General features: G+C 42.1%; 1 protein-coding gene across 2 annotated transcripts in view; it reads left to right on the forward strand.

Moving 5' to 3' along the window:
- The window catches only part of ARHGAP20 (Rho GTPase activating protein 20), a 60247-nt gene that overhangs the window by 17027 nt on the left and 24387 nt on the right, over positions 1–18833 (forward strand). The window contains exons 3-6 of one of the 2 annotated variants that reach the window (XM_085216231.1): positions 9972–10142; positions 13177–13236; positions 15815–15964; positions 17795–17836. In XM_085216231.1, coding sequence (XP_085072357.1) covers positions 9972–10142; positions 13177–13236; positions 15815–15964; positions 17795–17836 — 423 coding nt within the window. The remainder of the gene's footprint in view (positions 1–9971; positions 10143–13176; positions 13237–15814; positions 15965–17794; positions 17837–18833) is intronic. The other variant, XM_085216232.1, reaches the window with a different exon arrangement.

Below are 18833 nucleotides of genomic sequence, written 5' to 3' on the forward strand. Positions count from 1 at the left end.
ATTTCTTCTGCACTTGTGTCTTAAGTGCTTGAATACCATGGGCTAGATCCAGTGAAGGATAATGCTCTCAGGAGTAAGGAATGGGAATAATTTAGGTACCTGAATTTAAAGCCATGACTTAAAAGACACCTCCTTAGTGGCTGCCCGATCTCCCAAGTGCGTCTGGTCTTTAGGCACTAACCAGCTGACAGGAAAGCTCTCCATACACATAGAGTTGTGCTTTTGCATGACTGCTGACGGCACTGAACAGGTCAATGCCAAAGAACTGAACACTGTCCCCTGGGGCACCGCAACCACCATTCTGCTGACCCCATTTAACCTGCCTGGACAAAGGCAAGGGATGTTTCTAGCCTGTTTACTAGTCAGGTCCTCACTGATCACCTCTACTCTTTGTGAAGCTGCTGTCCATGAAGCCTGTGCACTTCATGAATTGCCCAGGCTCAGTTCTCTCCTTCCTCAGACAGCTCATCTTCCACTTCCCGAAAGAGTGATGCAACTACTATGTCTGTTCTCGGGATTTTGTTTTTGCACGTGGCTCACTGACACATCCAGGTTCAGCCTTTCATAGCTCAGAGTGGTTGCATGTTTCTCACTTATGTAACTACTTATTACCATTAGGTGTGAGGATGTGGAGTGCACTCTAATATCTTTTTTCCCCATCACAGGCCACCAGTGAAGTAGAACCCTCTGGCTAGCCCACCAAAACCCTCTTGCACATACAGGCAGGTAGTTGTAAGGGGTAAACAGGTATGTGTGGCTGCCCCTGATGTGGCTGCTGGCTGTCCATAGGAATCTGGGTCACACACATGCAAGGGCTGGCAGCAGCAGGCATATCAAATAATCTCTTTGCTGTAATAGGATAATTCCAGCGCTGCAGTACTAGTATCAAAACATGAATTAAAGCCCTTGAAGCAAACCAAAGCCAGATTTGTTCCCATTATAGCCAGGACAGGTGCAGTGAAGTGACAGTCCCATCTGACACAGGCACTTGTATTGGCTGTCCCTCATAGGAAAGCGGTCTCAAAGGATACTTTTGAGGAGGCCTTATCTTGTAAAGGCAGTTCTTGAGCTGTTCCTAGGTTGTTTTGTGTATGATTACTTTGTTTACCATCAGCAAGTTTCTCCTGAAAAGGGCATTCAGAGAACAGCTTCTGGTGGATTCTATCTCTGCTTTGCCTGGCCACATTTTTTGCATTGTTTTGAATGCTCCTCTTAAAACTTGCTGCGCAACTGTGTACTCTTCACATGTGTCAGGACCTGAGGGGAAGAGCCTTGCTGAACTACTTCTTGAAGAATGGCAAAATCAGAGGCAACAGGGCTTTCAAAGACCCAGAACAACCCTTCTGATATTACCCGATAACTGTGTGAGGTGTCTGGCAGGCAATAAACCTTCAGGCAGTCACTTAGAACGTGCTGTATTTCCCTGTTAAGAGGAAGGTCCCACAATAGCCTTGTTATTGCCCATTTGCAGCCTATGTAACAGGTAGCTGCAGATAGTGGAGTAATTACAGGCAGATGCTTACATGTGGGCTCACTGACAGCCACAAATGATGGGCCAGAAAGGATTTCTAAAGATGCTCACACCAAGCTTGTCATATGTACACCTCAGCTTGACAGGGCTTGTTTCTGCTGAGCTCTGCAGCATGTCCCGGCTATTTTTGGTAGCCTAGAATTCCTGGCTAATGCATGACCTACACTGAACTCTTGCAGTATGTTTTGCCAGAAGGTATTTGAAACCCCCATTTGGAGTAAGGGTTAATTTCAACCTTGATGTAACTCATGATCAGCTGAGTTGAGCTAAGCTTTTAAATGTCCTGATTGGGATTAAGTTGATTAAATGTCCCAGTTGTGATTGCTGTTTTACAAAATGTTATGGTAGGATATAATCCTCATCCCTTCAGGCTAAGATAATGCTGAACCCATCTAGGGAGACAAGGGTGAAGCTGGAACCTCAAAATGCTTTCCTCTATGACAGTAGAATGGGTACAAAGGAGCCAGTGTGGAGGAGGCAAAGACTCCTCCAGACTTCTTGTAGGCCATGAGACTCTCCAAAGCAGTGAGAGTGCACTGCGAAAAAAAGGATCAGTTTTTCCCAAGACCAAAACAGATTTCACTGACTTCTGCACATGGATATGTCCTCCTTTACACTTCTTCCCCTCGTAAGAGGAGTTGGACCAGAATCCCTTAGACGTGGTGGTCTCCAATTGGGCTATATGGCAGGACTGGAGGACACCCACACAGCAAGAGCTTTTCACTAGGGATTTACTTAACTTGTACTAAATTCTTTTCAGGTGGAAATAGGCAAAATATGACTGAAACGTGTGGTGCTATTTTATACCAGTAGAGAATATTGCCCTTATGCTAAATGTTCAGAGTAAACACCTTGCAGCTGTTTGTTAAAATAAAATAATTAAAAAAAAATCTTGGAAGTAAACCAAACCGCAAGTGTGTTTCCTGTCTCCAGCCACCACACTGTAATACGTTTGCTCTGCAGAGAATATTGTCCTTTTGGCTATGCAGAAATTACTTAAGTGCTGTTTGTTTTCTGATAAGCTGCCAAGCTTCCATTCTGAAATGTGGAGGATTTTTTTAACGATGCTTCTTACCCTAAAGCTATTTGATATTTTACTGCAAGTCTTAATCATGTACTGATATTTGGAAGACTACAGTAGAAAAGTACATTTACACACTTTGGCACCTCCAACAACCTCTGTATACCATGCTGATTCATTGTAATAGTTTTTATTACTTTTAAGAAGATTTTAACGTCATGCAAACATGATTCCAGATACTTAGGGAACAACTTTCAGAGTTCTAAAATAATTTCAGTTGGAACATTTTCACAGAATATTTTGAATTATAATATGGCCACTGAATTTTAGAAGAAGAAAAGCAGTAAAGAAGTTGCAATTGCAACTAGTTGCACATTTATGCAAATACAAGCAAACATTTTAGTACTTAGAAAATAACTAATGCTCTTTAAAAATCTGAGTAGATCTCACTAGCTTCACTGTACAAAAGCTACTGTATGTGATGGCAATGGCCTACGAGAACTTTAGTAGAGTGCTTGCAGAAAATAGACTTGCTATTTCTGGAATGCTGTACTGTTTTCTCAGAGTGCTGCTTTACCATAGATGTCAGCAAGCAAACCTGCCTGCATCCTCAGACAAATAAGCCCTTAGCAGAACAGGGATGAGGTTGACAGCAGGTTTTCAGAAATGGGTTTGCAGCCTGTGTGATTAAGAAAGTTATATACTTATCTGTCCAAGTCCCTTCTATAAATAGTCAGCTTGAGATTAAACAGCATCCTGATTTTCTGTCAGCCCTTACCTACCACCTTCCTGGAAAGCTGGAAAGCACTCCTACCCTCCAGGCTGATACTTTTTGTGCTTACTTTCCCCCTCCAGGTATAATTACCATTTATTATAATAAAGTGCTGCATAAGCTTAGATGAAAAGCTTACTCCTAATCATGAGAAGCTGAAGTGGGAAGATGTGTGGAAGATTCTGGGCATGCGGGTGGCTCTCCAATGCACTGGTTGTGGCTGAAAGGCAGCGTGTGGTTTGCACCTTAAAAAATGCAATGGATTATTAATATAATTATTAAATCTAACTGTCTAAATAGGGCTCAGAACCTGCAGATTGCTCTGTGTGGGTGAGTTGTGTCTGCATGGAGCCTTGTTCATGGCAGGAGGAGCTGTGAGCACTTGGCCCTGAAGCCAGAGGGCCATGTTGTGGCCGTGGAGAATCCTGCTGGGGACAGGGCAGGCCGAGCAGTGGACAGGCCGAGCAGTGGACAGGCCTGCTTGCTGGCATCCTCATCTTCAGCATCTTTTTCCTTCCATAAAGTGGTATGAGTTTGTGCCAAATAAGGAGCTGTGTCACAAGGACACCTCCAGTTAGGCAGTGCTAATGTGCAGAACCGTGTGTTGTATTTCCCAGTTTCTGCCTCTTTGCATCTGCAGCTGGATTTGAGAAAATGATAAAGTAACCACACAGGGCTTTGATTGTCCCACAGTCATTCTTCAAAGACACAGTCCCTGGCTGATGAAGTTCAGACAATCTCCTGTGATAAACCACTTGCACCTCCAGCCTTTCTAGTATGGATAGGGACTCTTTTCAAGCCATGTGCATTAATGAGCATGACAGAGGCTACATTCATCAAGAATATTAGCAGGACTGTTCCTGTTGTCTTGCTTTGGTCCCAAGCACGGCTGCTAAGTTTCAATGTATAAGAAAATCTCTTCTTTCTCTGCATTTTTTGCCTTTCTCTTTTTCACACATAGAATGTGATGATCAGTAACCATGATACTGCCAGGTTGGCAAGATACAGTATGACACACATCCAAACTATCATGATGAAATTAGATAAATGTTGAAGTCTTGAAATGTTAACACTGCACTTGAGTGCACTCTAAGCAGCTGTGGGACACGGATGAGTGCTCGCTTATGTAAGACAGGTCTGGGTTTTATTTCCACCTTATCTCAGAAAAAAACAGGACTGCACACCACTATGAAGCCGTTTTATTTCGATTAGTTAAAGAACAGTTATAGAGTGGGTTGGGTTGGAAGGGGCCTTTAAGATCATCTAGTTCCAATTCTCTGCTATTGGAAGGAACACTTCCCACTTGATAAGGCTGCTAAAAGCCCCATCCCCCCAAGCTTGGCCTTCGATGCTTCCAGGGAGGGTGCATCCACAATGACTCTTGGCAACCTGTTCCAGTGTCTCACTGGCATCGCAGTAAAGAATTTATTCCTAATATCTACTTTAAATCTACCCTCTTCTAGTTTAAACCCATTTCCCCTTGTCCTGATGCTACATGCCATTAAAAAAAGTCCCTCCCCAGCTTTCCTGTAAGTCCACTTCAGGTACTGGAAAGTCTCCGTAAAGCCCCCATTGCACCTTCTCTTCTCCAGGCTGAAGAGATCCAGTTATTGATATCTTAATAAGTTTGTTATTTTGGATGCAAAGTACCTCCTAACCACACAGTGTGGGTGATATACCTTATACATTACATGATTTCCAAGAGTAAACAATCTTGGCTTCAAAGCTTCTGTTAACAAAGCCAGTGTCGTTAGCAAAAATATGAAGCAAACATCTATTAAGGTGACATGGAATTTTCTCCTGACAGGAAATTTTAGGAACTTAAGTGTCAAAGAAGGAGACGTGGAAAGAAAGTGCAAATATCAGTACCTCATCTCCAATATGAGCTCCATTAAGAACATGACAGGAATTAATTTTTCTAGGTCAGAATTGTTTTGGGGGATGTCTCTGCTGATCACAAATCACATATTGGCCCTGACTGATATGTTAATTTTGGCAAAAATCCGAAATGTGGGCCTGGCTGCAGACAGTTCTGATTGTGCAGATAGCTGCTGTCTTCCCCGGCCTTGGAAAGGTGTGAAGAGCTCCTGCTTCTCTCACTGAATTGCTCCAATCCAGCGCTCTGACTCAGTGATAAGAATGTAAATGCAGAAGTTGAAAATTAATGCACTGTGTTTTTACTAAAGATAATTTGCTGATTCTTTAAATCAATCCAAAGCAAGCCTCTGAGCTGTACAGAATAGAGTTATGGTCTTGTGAATGCTGTGAGCACTGGTATCTGCTCTGCCTGGTGCGCTCTGCAGCCTGTGCCTAAAACAAAGATGGGTTTATGCCATGAGCTGCAAGCACTACAGATGTAGGGATAAAACTGGGAAAAGCCAGGTGAACTGGGAAGAACTGAATCTTTACTTGAGCTTCAGAATGGGCACAAATATTGCACATGGTAAAATGTTTTACTTAATATACTATCTGTGAAATGAGCCTAGGCTAAGTTGTTCACTTTGGGAGGAATTTGGAAGGTCTGATGTAGGTGTAGCTACTGGGCAGGCTCTCACTTGGCTGGACTGCTTTGCATTCCAGCCATATGCGTAGCTGCCCTTGTCCCTCTCTGCTAATGAAACTGCACATTTCTCACCTACCTCCCTAGAAGGACTTCTGAGATTGCTCAGTCTGGACAAGAGGAGGCCCAGGGAAGATCTTATCTACAGCTCTGTACAGCTGCCAGAAAGGAGGTTGTGGTGAGGTGGGGGTCAGCCTCTACTCCCAGGTACCTATGATAGGACGAGACATAATGGCCTTAAATTGTACCAGAGGAGGTTCAGTTTGGATACTAGGAACAATGTCTTCTCAGGAGGAAGGGTGAGGCACTGGCATAGGCTGGAGATGGGGGAGTCACTGCCCCAAGAGGTATTCAAGAACCATGGAGATGTGGCACTGAAGGACATGGTTAGTGGGCATTGTGGGGATGGGTTGATGGTTGAACTGTAAGATATTAGTGGTCTTTTCCGACCATGATTCTATGATTCTATGACTTCAGAAAATAAAGAACAGAGTATTGTTTTATCTCCAGAGAAATCAGCCATGGAGAGAGCATTGAGACTGTATCCTTAGAGGAAATGGATTTCTGCAGCTGCAGAAGCTGTCATCAGCAGAGGAAAGTTCTGAGAGAAGACAATAATGAAAACAAGATGTGTGGTTAGGATGGATCACAAGCAGCGTGTGAAAAGGATGTCATGTAGCTGAGATACCTAGCTCATTCCAGCTTAGGTAACTTGGAGGACAGATTGCTTCCCTAAATGATAGATAGGATGAAGTCATCCACTGGAATCAAGGGGAAGTTTCCCATAGGCGTATATCACCTTTGTATCATGGATTTAATAACAGCTTAACATAGGCTGTTAAAATCTTTTTGGGTATCTATGATTTCTTCCATTGCTTTCACTACAAACAAACAATTAAGCTGATGTCTCCACCACACTAAGAATTAAAATAAACACATTGGGGATCATATTGTTCAGATATCTGTTTTGCTGAGAAACCCCATGGAAGCTCCAGTGGGGAAAGAAGGAGCATTGCTTGTTTTTTTGTGGTTTCTGGTAAATACAGCATTGCTGAAGTGAGCATGGATGCGTTTGCTTTCATGCTGGATGCAGTGGGGATGTATTTTCTGTTTTTGGCTGACTATTGAGAGCTTTCAGCTTCATATGCTACACCCACAAAATTGAAGTGTTCTTTTAAATCACTGTGCTTTGGAAAAAAAAGGGACAAAATACCTATTTTGATTAATTTGAAAAATAATAGGTGTAAAAACAAGGCCCTGAAAATGTCAGGAGAAAACTCTTCAATTATCTTTTCACTGATTTCAGGCAGTAGAGTGATTTTAATCTATTCCTGAGTAACCTGGGAGTCCCTCTGTAGATATCCTCAAGTAACAGAATTCACTTCTTGGTTAAAATCATGCATGAAAATTTCAGACCCCAAAATAGTACCTTTGTGAAGAAATACCCAACTGAGGCTTAGACAGGTGCAGAGGGAATGCCATCTAAATGCCAATGTTAGCCTGGCTTCTACATGAAGCAGAACATGACTGCTGACTCTGCAGGGTAACCCCATCTTTCTGAAATCAGTTCACAGTCCGTCTTAACAAATGAGGATGAAGGCTTTTTTCCTTTACAGACTGGAAAGGTGTTATTTCGTGGGGACCCACAAGTATTGATCTTAGAATGAATTTAGGAGAACATAGAGAATTCTGAGAAGGCCTGAGATTACTGACATACTTTTTTAACGATGTCATAAATCACATTGGCATAAGCACTGATTTTTGCATAATTCTATTAGAATGAATTTTCAAAGTGTGCATGTATGAGTGCTTAGCAGTTTTTTAAAAATTAGACCCATTTGATGGCCTGAAAAATCAGTGAGCCATTAAAAACTGAACTTCAGCATTACCTCTCATATAAATCCCTGTGCCTAAGGTTACAGCTTATCTGCATTTTCTTCAGTGTAACAAAACTTGGGTTTCATTCATGTCTTTTAAAAATGGAAAAAATGGAACATCAATTGAGAGGATCAAAAGGATGCTTTTGATTTTCCCCCATGTTCCTGAGCTGCGGGGCTTTAGAAGGGCTGGTTGAATAAATAGCTTTGATTTTCTTCCGCTTTGTTTCAGAGAAAGAAGAGGCTTTCACCTTTTTTTTTTTTTTTTTTTTTTTGGTCAGGTAAACTCCATTAAAACATGTCAGTCCTTTTTAGAGTTCAGATGAAAGAGCTAAAGATCTGAGTCAAGGGGCAGATTTCATTAAAATAACTGATTTATATTATTGCGTTTTCCTTTTCTAAAACCAAGTTCCATTTGTTTGAGCCTTATTGGCATCAGTAAACCTAGTACACCCTCCTTAGCTTATCTGTGTGACAGAGATTTTGCTTAGTTTAATTTGACGTATTCGTGGGATGACAAATCAGGCCAATGAAATGTGGAAACAGAAATGATCCAAGTTGAGTTGCCTATATGGAAATATTTGAGGCTGAGCCAGCAAGGAATTTGAGTATGGTTTTATAAGTGTTCGTGGTTGTTTGGTTGCAGCAGTGGAACATGAAGGGTTTTGTTCTGACTATTGTCATTACCGGATTCAAATATAAGTGAGACTATTTCTCCACTTAACCTTTGAGGTAAAGACGTGTGTGATTTCTGCACAGCTGGACTGGTCATCTTTCTCGATTTCTGTCAAAGTTTCTGGGCCAAGTACCATCAAGCTGCCAGTTACCGATGAACTGTTGAATTGGTGAATTCTCATTCATGTTGTGGGGCCACAAAGTGTGTGTCAGCAACACTCAGTGTGTTGGACCAAAGTTCCTCTCTGTTTTTTAACCTCTGCTCTCATGAGCACCCCTCCTGCTTACGAGCAATCAAATAACTTTGGTTTGCATTATTCAGCTGAAAGATGTTTTTCTTCTTTCTCTCTTCCCTAAAGGAGCTGGTAATTAAAGTCAAGAGGGAAACTGTCAATTGAGTCGAGGCATTCCTTCATAAATTCAGGCTCCCAACCAGAAAGGGGAAAGCAGAAAAACTAAGATGCTCACCAGCCCCTTATAGATCAGTGAAAGTGTGTCCTGCTAATGTAGGCCAATCTGAGAGCTTATCCTTTCTCTCCCTGCCGTCAGGATTTCTTATATAATTTCGTGAGTAATCCAGCTACAGGCAGTGAGGAGAGGAGGCTGGGAAATCAGCCAGGCTGTAAGGGAGGTGTAAGGAGGCTTGTAATCTTCTTCAAAGATTTTCTCTGCTCACTCTTGTTTTCTTTCATATCTCTCCTGTGTGTTTTGGGGCTTTCACTTTGTAATGTCCGTTTCTTCTCTCAACAAAATCATTAAGTGTTTGTCTTTCATTCCAGTGGGTATAGGAATAAACTGTAAGCTCAAAGCTGCTCAATTCAGGCTTTTCTTTCCAAGGCGATCCAACCAAGATTTAGCTTGATTTTTCTTTTATTTTGTCCTTGCTGAAGAATATATGAAGAATGTATTTGAATAAAAACAGAACTGTTTGTTCAACCAAAAGGAAGGGTTTCGTTTGGAAAGACCTCTAGAGAAAGCAAATAATTGAAAAAGTCAGATCTACAAGATCTGGAGAAAAAATGCTGATGGGTCCTGGTTTTAATCCAGAAGTTCCTTAGGTAAAGCACACCATAGTGCAGGAAGCCCAGATTTGGTTCTGTCATTTGCTGGGAGAATTGGAAGTCACATCTCTGGCTTTCCAGTGGAAACTTGCACCCAGGGAAACCCTGCAACCTGCTTCTAGGGAGCCCTCTGTATGGAGAGCTTTCAGAAGGTGCAGTGTTTTCCCTAAGACTTTAAACAAAAGGAGACTAATACAAATAGACAAAATGGAGAAGGCTGTATTTTAATCATTGTCATTTGCTACAGGCTGTCTATGTTCTTGTGCTGTAAAAGAGTCAGCAAGGACAGTCCCCAGGAGGTTTTGTGTCAGAATCAAAAGTCTGAATTGTTGTCAGTGTCCCTGTCACCTTTTACAGATGTGTGGTCAAATAAATGACCTTTTTGTGGTGGGTGTGGAAAGTCTCTGCCCGGTCCTCACTCACTGACATTTGGGTGAATTAGGTTCCTTTATTCTTTCCTTCTTCCTTTTGCAGGGAAGGCTGCTTCTCCCCCATCAGCCCGGAGGCATGTCCCCTTGTGCAGTCCTTTATGTGCCACAACAGGACGTTCCTCCTTGATGGCCACGTGCAACTGAAGACAGGCCTGCAGACCCAGGAGCGACACCTCTTCCTCTTCACAGACCTTCTGGTTGTTGCCAAGTCCAAGTGAGTATGGCATCCCCTCCTACAGAGTAGCCCTTTTTTTTCAGTAGAGGAATTCCTTTTTCGGTAGTAGATCTCCCCTAAATCATCAAGCATCTTTATTTTTTGGTCAACATGAGTTAGGTGCCTGAACTCAGCAGTCACTTTTGTAGACCCTAGAACCCGTAGCATCCAGGCCACAGCACAGAGCAGCAGCAGATGTTCTTGAATACACTGCTTGCATTATATCATGTTCCCTGCCTTGGGAACTGAGTGTTATAAACTCACCACTGCTCAGCATGTCCCTTGGGATGCCTTGAACTGAAAGTTGCTATAGAAAGTCATCGTCATTCCTATGGAGTTGCTGTGTTGGAGAGAGGCTACAGGCTTTCACACTTACCTGGGAGCTACTTTGATGTTCTCCAGTGATCATAGAATTGTAGAAGTTTTAAGGTTGGAAAGACCACTAATATCATCTAGTCCAACCATTAACCCATGCCTGTGACCACTCTAGACAATGTCACTCAGTGTGACATCCACCCTTCTCTTGAAAACCTCCAGGGATGATGATTTCACCACCTCTCTTGGCAGCCTATGCTTCTCCACTCTTTCTGAGAAGAAAGATTCTGAGCAGCTGATGAGCAGCTGCCTAAGAACAGAGGTCATGGGCAGCACCACAGTGCTGTGCCAGAAGCAGCATGAGGTTGGGAAGTGGTGCTCAATGGTCTGGGCTGAGCTCCTGTGCAGTCAGGCTTGCTGCTAAGCTCTGATTGTTCACTCTACCATTCACAATTAAATCAGATTTACAAGCTGTGTCTAGCATGCTGGCTTCATGCAGCATTTGTAGTTTAAGGCAATTCTAGGGGGTGCTTTCGCTTGTTGTTATGGGGAAATAACCATAAAGGATCCTGAAGCAGCTTCATTCTCTGTTAGGCACTGTTTGTAGTCTCACAGGGTGGGTAATCTCAATGTGAATCCTGGGCTTTTGCAATGTGTCTCTTTGCTTAAGCAGTTGTTTCAGAGGCTGCTGGGAAAAGTCAGAATAAATCTGCATTTTCAGTAGGAATCTGAGCAGCGTCTGTTTGAATCACACACAGAGAATACAAACCCCCAAATGAACTCCTTCACCTTATGTGGTGTGACAACATGGGGAATACTGTATCCAAACATGCTCTGCTAAGGTTGTTTGATGAACGTTGAGATTTTTACAGGGCATCTTACTGTTCTACCAGCAGTAGCAGTAATATAATTGTTTCTGCATTTGTTTGTGATTGTGTTGTATTTAGGCTGGGATTCAACTCACTTAATTTAAGCTTTCAAATGCTATGTATTTGCAACTCACCTGGGCTCCTTTGTCTCAGTAGAGGAAAGCCAGCACCTGCCTGTGGCAAACCCACTCCTTTAGAAAAGAGCATCAGCAGTGGAGAGGGGACTGCTCAGAGGCATCATCTCACTGCCTTAGGTGTGAGCTCCTGAGCTGTGGAAGGCTGAAGCCAGGTGAGATGAGTGCCTCCCACATGGTCAGCATGCTGAGCCCCAGGCTGGGCTGTGCATACCTGCAGGTCTGACTGGCTCCCAGTGGTGTTGGAAAGCCTTATTCTGTGTCACCACTCTAAAATATGGTCCCCAGGGAGTAATAACAGCTCTTACAGCACTTGATTTAATGTGGTGAGGAGTCTGCAATGTTTGATGGAGTTGGAACAGAACAAATTGTGCTTCTGTATGTGGAAAGAAAAGGGGAGAAATAAGCCACATCTTTGCTAGAAGTGGTAAAAATAGTAAAGTGATATAGCTTCATGTATTTCAAATTATATTCATGCATTTTAAAGAACTCATTGGGATGTTCTCTCTACAGCTTCCCTGACAGCAATTAAAGCATCACAGCTGTCACTAATGAACACTATATGAAAATCAGCATTTTTAAAGGCACCCACACACCAAAATACCATTTCTGATTCTTAGAGGGAAAACCTGAGTGGTATGTACTGCTCTGCAGCTGTAACTAGGGATTGCTGTTGACTTTCCAATAGTGGATGCAGAGTCGGGCCACAAGGTCGCCAGGATAATGTCTAGATGGAATTGATACAGCTGAGTCTGATTTAACTTCAGAGTTATTCCATGTGCAGGTGCTAAAAATTTGTAATATTCTTTTCGTTAGGCAGTTTTTTCCAACTTGGAGCCTATAGGCATCTAAGAGATGCTTCTTAGGTGCAGCTCAGCACATTGCCAGTGCCAACTGAGCTGGAGGTAGCTGGTCACTGCACAAGGGAGCTCATGTGTAATTAGACTTTGTGTGATTGGCAAATGGGCATACATTATTCCAAAGAAAGCAACAAATATCTGGTGTCCTCTAAGCTGGCTGAGCAAAGTCCTGCCCAGCACTGAGCTCCTGCTTAAAAGGAATGAATTGGCATTGCCCCCTTGGAAATATGGGGAGGTGAGTCCTCTCCACAGATGATCTGGTGTGACTTTGAACAAAATACCTATCGGTCCATTTTCTGATACTTCCTAATCATTTTTTAAATGCAGATTGTTATCTTTTCAGTTCATCCATTAACCCAGCTTATGAAAAATAAGATTAATACTCTGTGCTTTTCTGTCTCCTGTCCCTTCATTTAATGCCTTCGTGTGAGGATTGCAATACATTAATTGGTTGGTTGGTTTGATTTTTTTTTTTTTTTCACTAAACCAATACTAAGGGTGCAAAATTGTATGCTGTTTTCCATTTACTAATTAAATTTCTTCCAGAGAATGTGTGTTAATTCAGCAGAGCAAATATTTCAAGGGTGTTTCAGTTCACCAATCAAGGTTTCTCACATAAGCTTTTGTAAGGAAAGGAAATGGCCTCCTCTTTCTTCTCTATAACACATACACACACATATACACGTTCATTTTAGGGTTACTTTCCAAACTTGGCTGGACATAGAAATTTATGGTTGAGTAAATACGTGGAATTACAGTAGCGATTTCCCACTAGTTCCATTAATGCTTTTGTCAGAAGGTCCTATTAAGAAGATTAGCAAATCTAGTGAGAAGTTAATCTTCCATCTGTTAACAGCCTCAAGGTATCCAATTGCCACTTACAGAAAGCCAAAGGATCTGAGTTTGTCCTGCAGAGGTAAGACAACTTGGGGTACATAAGTACCTCCACCACTGTTGAGCATTAATTTTCTGTGATTTCAGTGCAAATTGGATCTGCCTGATCTTTATAAGACTGCTTTAAAAAAATGATCTTAGATAAAAATCATCTTTAAAAAAAAAAAAAGATACTCCTTCCATTTTTCCAATGTTCAGCCATGCTTCTTCCTTAGTCAGTAATGATAAATTCATTTCTAGATGTAATGCCTTGGTGCTTAAATAGACGACTCAGCTTTCAGCAACACTGAGAACTCATGGACTGGAGAAAGAATGTGGCAGATAGGGATAAAATTATACCTCAGGCCCTTTAGATGTTAATGGAGGCTCCCCTTTCAGCGCCTCCAGAAACCAGGCCACTTGAATACTGATGATAGCTGAGAGCTGTGACTAGGCATGGCAAACAGGGCAAGGATATACATCAGGAACGACAAGGAGAGCAGATCTGTGCTTCACCCTGCCAACACCTGCTGCTGGCACTGCAGGGGCCTGGCTTTATGAACTGTAAATGTTAAGAAGTGAAGCAGCCTGTAGAGAGTTCTCTGTACTGAATACTGGGGAAAAGGTATTGAGGAGAAAGGGAAGCTCAGCAGGCTTATCCCCAGCATAACCCCAGTCTCAATGGTACTGTCAGGCCAATCACCCATTTATTAAGATTTACATTACAATTTATGTCTGTATTTGGCTGTAAGTCTCCATTTTTACAGTTCATTCTGTGGACAGTCCGCTACAGTCCTTTCTGTATTCATCTTATCTGCTAGATCACAAATTGGCTTGATGACGAGCATATTGAAATATTCTAAGCTTCTTTTGGACAGGGTAACAAAGTGTAATAGCTTAAAGAGAACTGAAATGTTCAGCTGGCAGGAAACACTATGATATGGTTTAAAAAATGTATGAACTTGAGATGGTATTTTACAGTATTTTATAGTGTTCTCATTCAAGTGCATCTTTTTGTTGTGGTGCGGACCGGAGGTCTTTTCTTTCCCAGCACTGTGAATGTGGCAGGGCTATCAGCAGTGCTCTGTTCAGAGATACCTGTTAGCACAATGTCAGCTGGACCAACTGAGGTACTGCAAGTTCATTGCAATCCTCTTTAGAGCTGCAAACTCCAAGTGCTTTCATGCTTCAGACCATATTGGTTCAGTCTGTTCTAAATCAAATACCTTGTAAACGAGACTAATCTCAGAGAAGGTAGTCTTTGTGTACCAGAGCCCTAAGAAACTGCTTACCTGGCATATTTATTTATAAAGCACTAATCACCATGATGCCTGGTGCTGTCCCCATCCATATTTGCAACAGTGCGATGAGCTGACATGCTCTTGTTTGCAGTCCTCGGATTAGAAGGGCCTTCAGGGAAGGGCCATTTCTTCTTCAGCCTTTCCCTGCTAGCACAGCAAGCTCATGGTTTTAATGTAAATTAAATTTCAAAAGTTTAAAAAAATCATGTAATATACCTTCTTTGTAAATAAGTAGATATTTTGAGAACTCAGCGGGTATTCTTAAAGGAGAACAACTTTGCAAAGGTGGACCTGGGGGTCCTGATGGACACGTGAACATGAGTCAACAATGTTCCTGAACACAAGTCAGCAATATGCCTTTGCCTCTAAGAAGGCAAACAGTATTCCTAGCTGCATTTTGCAAAGCACTGTCGTCAGATCAAAGGAGGTGATCCTTCCTCTCTCCTCAGCTGAATTGCTAAATCCAGTTCTGGGCCCCCCAGTAATAGAGACACATGGACATACTGGAGTGAGTCCAGTGAAGGGCTGTCAAGATAATGAAAGGACTGGAGCACCTCTGCTGTGAGGAGAAGCTGAGGGAGCTGGGTCTGTTCATCCTGGGGGAGAGGAGGCTCAGGGGGATCTCATCAGTGTCCATAAATATCTGGAGGCAGGGTGCAAAGAGCTCAGAGCCAGGCTCTGCTCAGTGGTGCCCAGTGCCAAGACAAGTGGCAGTGGGCACAAACTTGAGTGCAGCAGGTTTCCTCTAAACATGAGGAAGCACTTGAACCAGATGACCTTCAGAAGTCCCTTCTATCCTTAGCCATCCTGTGATGCTGTGAAGTCCCGCAGCTAGTTTGTGGAGATCTGACGTGACCCAGGCTGTTGTGTCTTTCCTGAGGAGTAGCTTTTTCAGTCTGATCGAGTTGTTGCTATTCACAGTCAGCATAGTTGTTGACCGTGGAGCTAAGCAATCATACTATACTGCTAACACCTCAGCAGCGCTGAAGTTGCTGAAGTCAAAGAGTGATTTTGCCTGATGGTGAAATTTGGAGGTGAGCTCCAGTCACGGGCAGTTTTGTCACAGAAAGCAAGATGCCAAGGGATGCCACAAGTAACCTGTTTATCTCACATATCAATTCTGTTGATCTCACTTAGATCAGAAATTGTTCTGTATTCACATGCAATGCAAACAAAACATTGGTTTCTTTAACTAAAGCAGAAGTGCTCTTTCCATCAATTCTTTTCAAATGTGCTCAAAGGAAGAGGAAATTCTGAGTTATTTAACCTGTCTTGTTATGTATTCCTGTGTGTGACAAACATGTGAATTTCTGCCATCAGGTCGCACTCTCATTTCAAACTGAAGTGCCAAGCACGTCTCTGTGAGATGTGGACAGCATTTTGCACAGAAGAAGTCTGCGAAGGCAGCACTGACCCAGATAGGTCCTTTGTTTTGGGCTGGCCCACCACAAACTGTGTGGCAAATTTCAGGTAAGAAACGAGGCATGTTTTATTTAGCAAGTTACTGAAATGTGTTTAGGCTGAGAGGTTGAGACAGCCATAGAGTCATTTCAGCACCAGTGAATATAGGAAGGAAGAATTAAACAATGCTTAAAGTAGTTCCCTCTACTGCTGTGAGCAAGTCACCCTCCGTGCCCCATCTTCAGTCTCTGCAAATGTAGCAGCAGTACTCTCTTATCACTTAAAAAATCTGAGAGAACATGTGATTTGGCAAAGCACTGTCTGTGCTGCAGACTTGCTCGGTTGGAAGTCTCTTTTTGTTGTTTTTTTTTTATATATAATTGGTTGCATACTTCAGTTAATTAATAAAATGAACTAGAAATAGTAAACAACCAAGCTAATGATAGGATCCAAGAGACCCTTGTAGGACAATTTCAGGCAGAAGTGCTTGTACTGGAAGTAACAGGAGACATAGGGCAAAACAGTGACTTTTTTTTCCTATTGCTCTTTTTCATAAAATTGTGCCGAAGAAAATGTTAAAATTCCTTCTGAAGCAGAATCACTGAAAGATTTTGGTCCATCTTTGCAGCATTGGCTGTAGGACACATAAGGGCTATAGAGGTAATGTCAGTGATTAGGCTAATTTCACTCTCAGTGAGAGGGCTGTCATCACTGTGTGCGAGGGAGTGCACTGTCACCCTTAAATTCCAGATAGTGGTTGTGTCTTGGAAAATGCATTTTCCTCTTTACCATCAGAGAGCAAAAGCTGACACACATGGCTTGATTTGTATGTCACATTGTCCATATCCAAAGAGAGTACTGTGCACAAACTGTTCTTTGTTGAGATGTTTCTTCTGTTTGTGACTTTTTTGTTTGTTTGCTTAATAATCCTGAAACAAAACTGAAATTTTCTATTGATTTTCAACTCCTGCCAATAAACATGAGCTTTGATCCGGAGACGCTATGGGATCCTTTATAGCTATTAGAAAGTAGGAGGGAATGAAAGCAATAGCACCAATCCAGAATCAGAGATCTATAGAAGGGAAATTGTTTTATGACTGGAAGCACGTAGAAAATATAAAACACCATGTGTGAGTCCACAGATAGCATATCCTACAGAACTGAAGCAGCCAAAGCAGAATCACAGTTATAGTGTTTGTGAAGTGCATGCCCCTGAAGCAGCATCATTCAGTAGATTTGTAGTTCCCTAAATGCCTGCTCTGAAAATGTGAAGAACCTGATTTGCATAAGTAGCAGTGGGAATAGCAGCTACTCCATCTGGGGCAGGATTTAGATCAAGGAAGATGGCACAAAATTAGGTTAAATTTCTTGTGCTGTCCTATTATTAACTACATTTACCTGGGTAGTTTTGTATCCTTGAAAGTGTCGAAGCAAGACGGATGTTAAAAAGTCCAAAGTTAAGCGTTTCTAGGTGAAATGGTTTATGTGTACTTTGTAATTTGGTGGTAAGCCAAGTAGTAAATAAGAAGGTAAATAAACAGTGGAAATAAAAAAAAGCCTGTGTACCTGAGGAAATACCTTTATGCTTTTAAATTAAGCTTTCATTTTTAAGCAGAGTACTCTTCTCTTTGGACATCAGTTCCTTACTGAATTCACGGTAAAGCTTTGATTTCTGTGATCAAGATAACAACTGGGGCTTTTGATCTCCCTGGCAGGCTCTCCTGTTGATTTTGTAGGGAAACAGCTTTCTCATTCAAATTTCAAAAACTCTTTTATTTTTTGTATATACTTGTGGCATTTGCAACCAAGAAGCAGTGCATTTCACTGTGGTTTGTTCAGGGGCTCTTTTGCTACTAGAATGACAGCTGATTTGTCTCTTTTTTTCTATAATTCTTGCAGGTCTGCAGAACAGAAGGAAACATGGCTCTCCTTTTTGCAAAGGTACTTTATTATAGAGTTTTTGAAGGCACTGGAAAAAGTCCCAGTCATCTAGACCAGTGATTCCTAAGCGGCGGTACAAATGCCATAATTATAGTAGCTCTTGAAAAAAGAAAAAAGTCATTCCACACCTTCTCCCTGCTGAGAGCTGCATGTGCCTTTTGTGCACCAGTCACTAGTCAAGGAGGAAAACTCTTTCCCTTGTTTCTGACCATGGCCCAACAGAAAACTGGAGCTATTTGTAATGTGTTTCCTTTCCTTCATTGTTGAAGTATACACTGCCACCTTCACTCTAGTTGAGACTGTGGCTCTTCCAACATTGATGGCATCTAATCAAGCCCAGCTCAGGAACCTCTGTTCCAACCTATCTGCTGCTCATGGCAGTGGAGAGCAGTGGGGCTAACTTTGGTTGTATGAAATGTACCCTAAGCCAGAGGATATACACAAGAATCTGGGTAAACAGAGCTCTCATTTCAGTCAATGTTTTGAACAGAATACTACCAGAAGTGATTTTGGTTTCTCTACACCTAAATTTTCTGTCTTAGTTTCATTCTTTACAGTTCACAGAGCTTCTCAAATCATTCCTGCTGGGGGTGATTTCTAATTCACTCTTCTCCTGTTCAGTCTTCTTCACTGTTCTGGACAATGAACTGGAAATGATTTCAGCAGAAACTGATAGTACAGCCTAAGACATTACAGTGATTAGTAGTTTTATCTCAATTTCTGTTTAAAACTGTCTTGACTTTGCTGCAGCCTCTTCTTCATAGTTAGGCCTAGTTGTGTAGACCCTCCTGTGCAATGACTCTTCTCAGGAATTAACATCCTTCATAAGTAGTTGTCATGATCTCAAATAATCACAGTCACTGAATTATGCCACAACCTGATTGAGCTACAGGTGTCCCTGTTCATTGCAGGGGAGTTGGACTAGGTGGCCTTTAAGAGTCCCTTCCCACTCAAACAATTCTGTGATTCTATGATTCTAAAGCAGAGTGATGCCATG

Source organism: Meleagris gallopavo, chromosome 1 (genome assembly GCF_905368555.1).
Source record: "Meleagris gallopavo chromosome 1, MGAL_WU_HG_1.1, whole genome shotgun sequence".
In the NCBI taxonomy this organism is placed as follows: domain Eukaryota; kingdom Metazoa; phylum Chordata; class Aves; order Galliformes; family Phasianidae; genus Meleagris; species Meleagris gallopavo.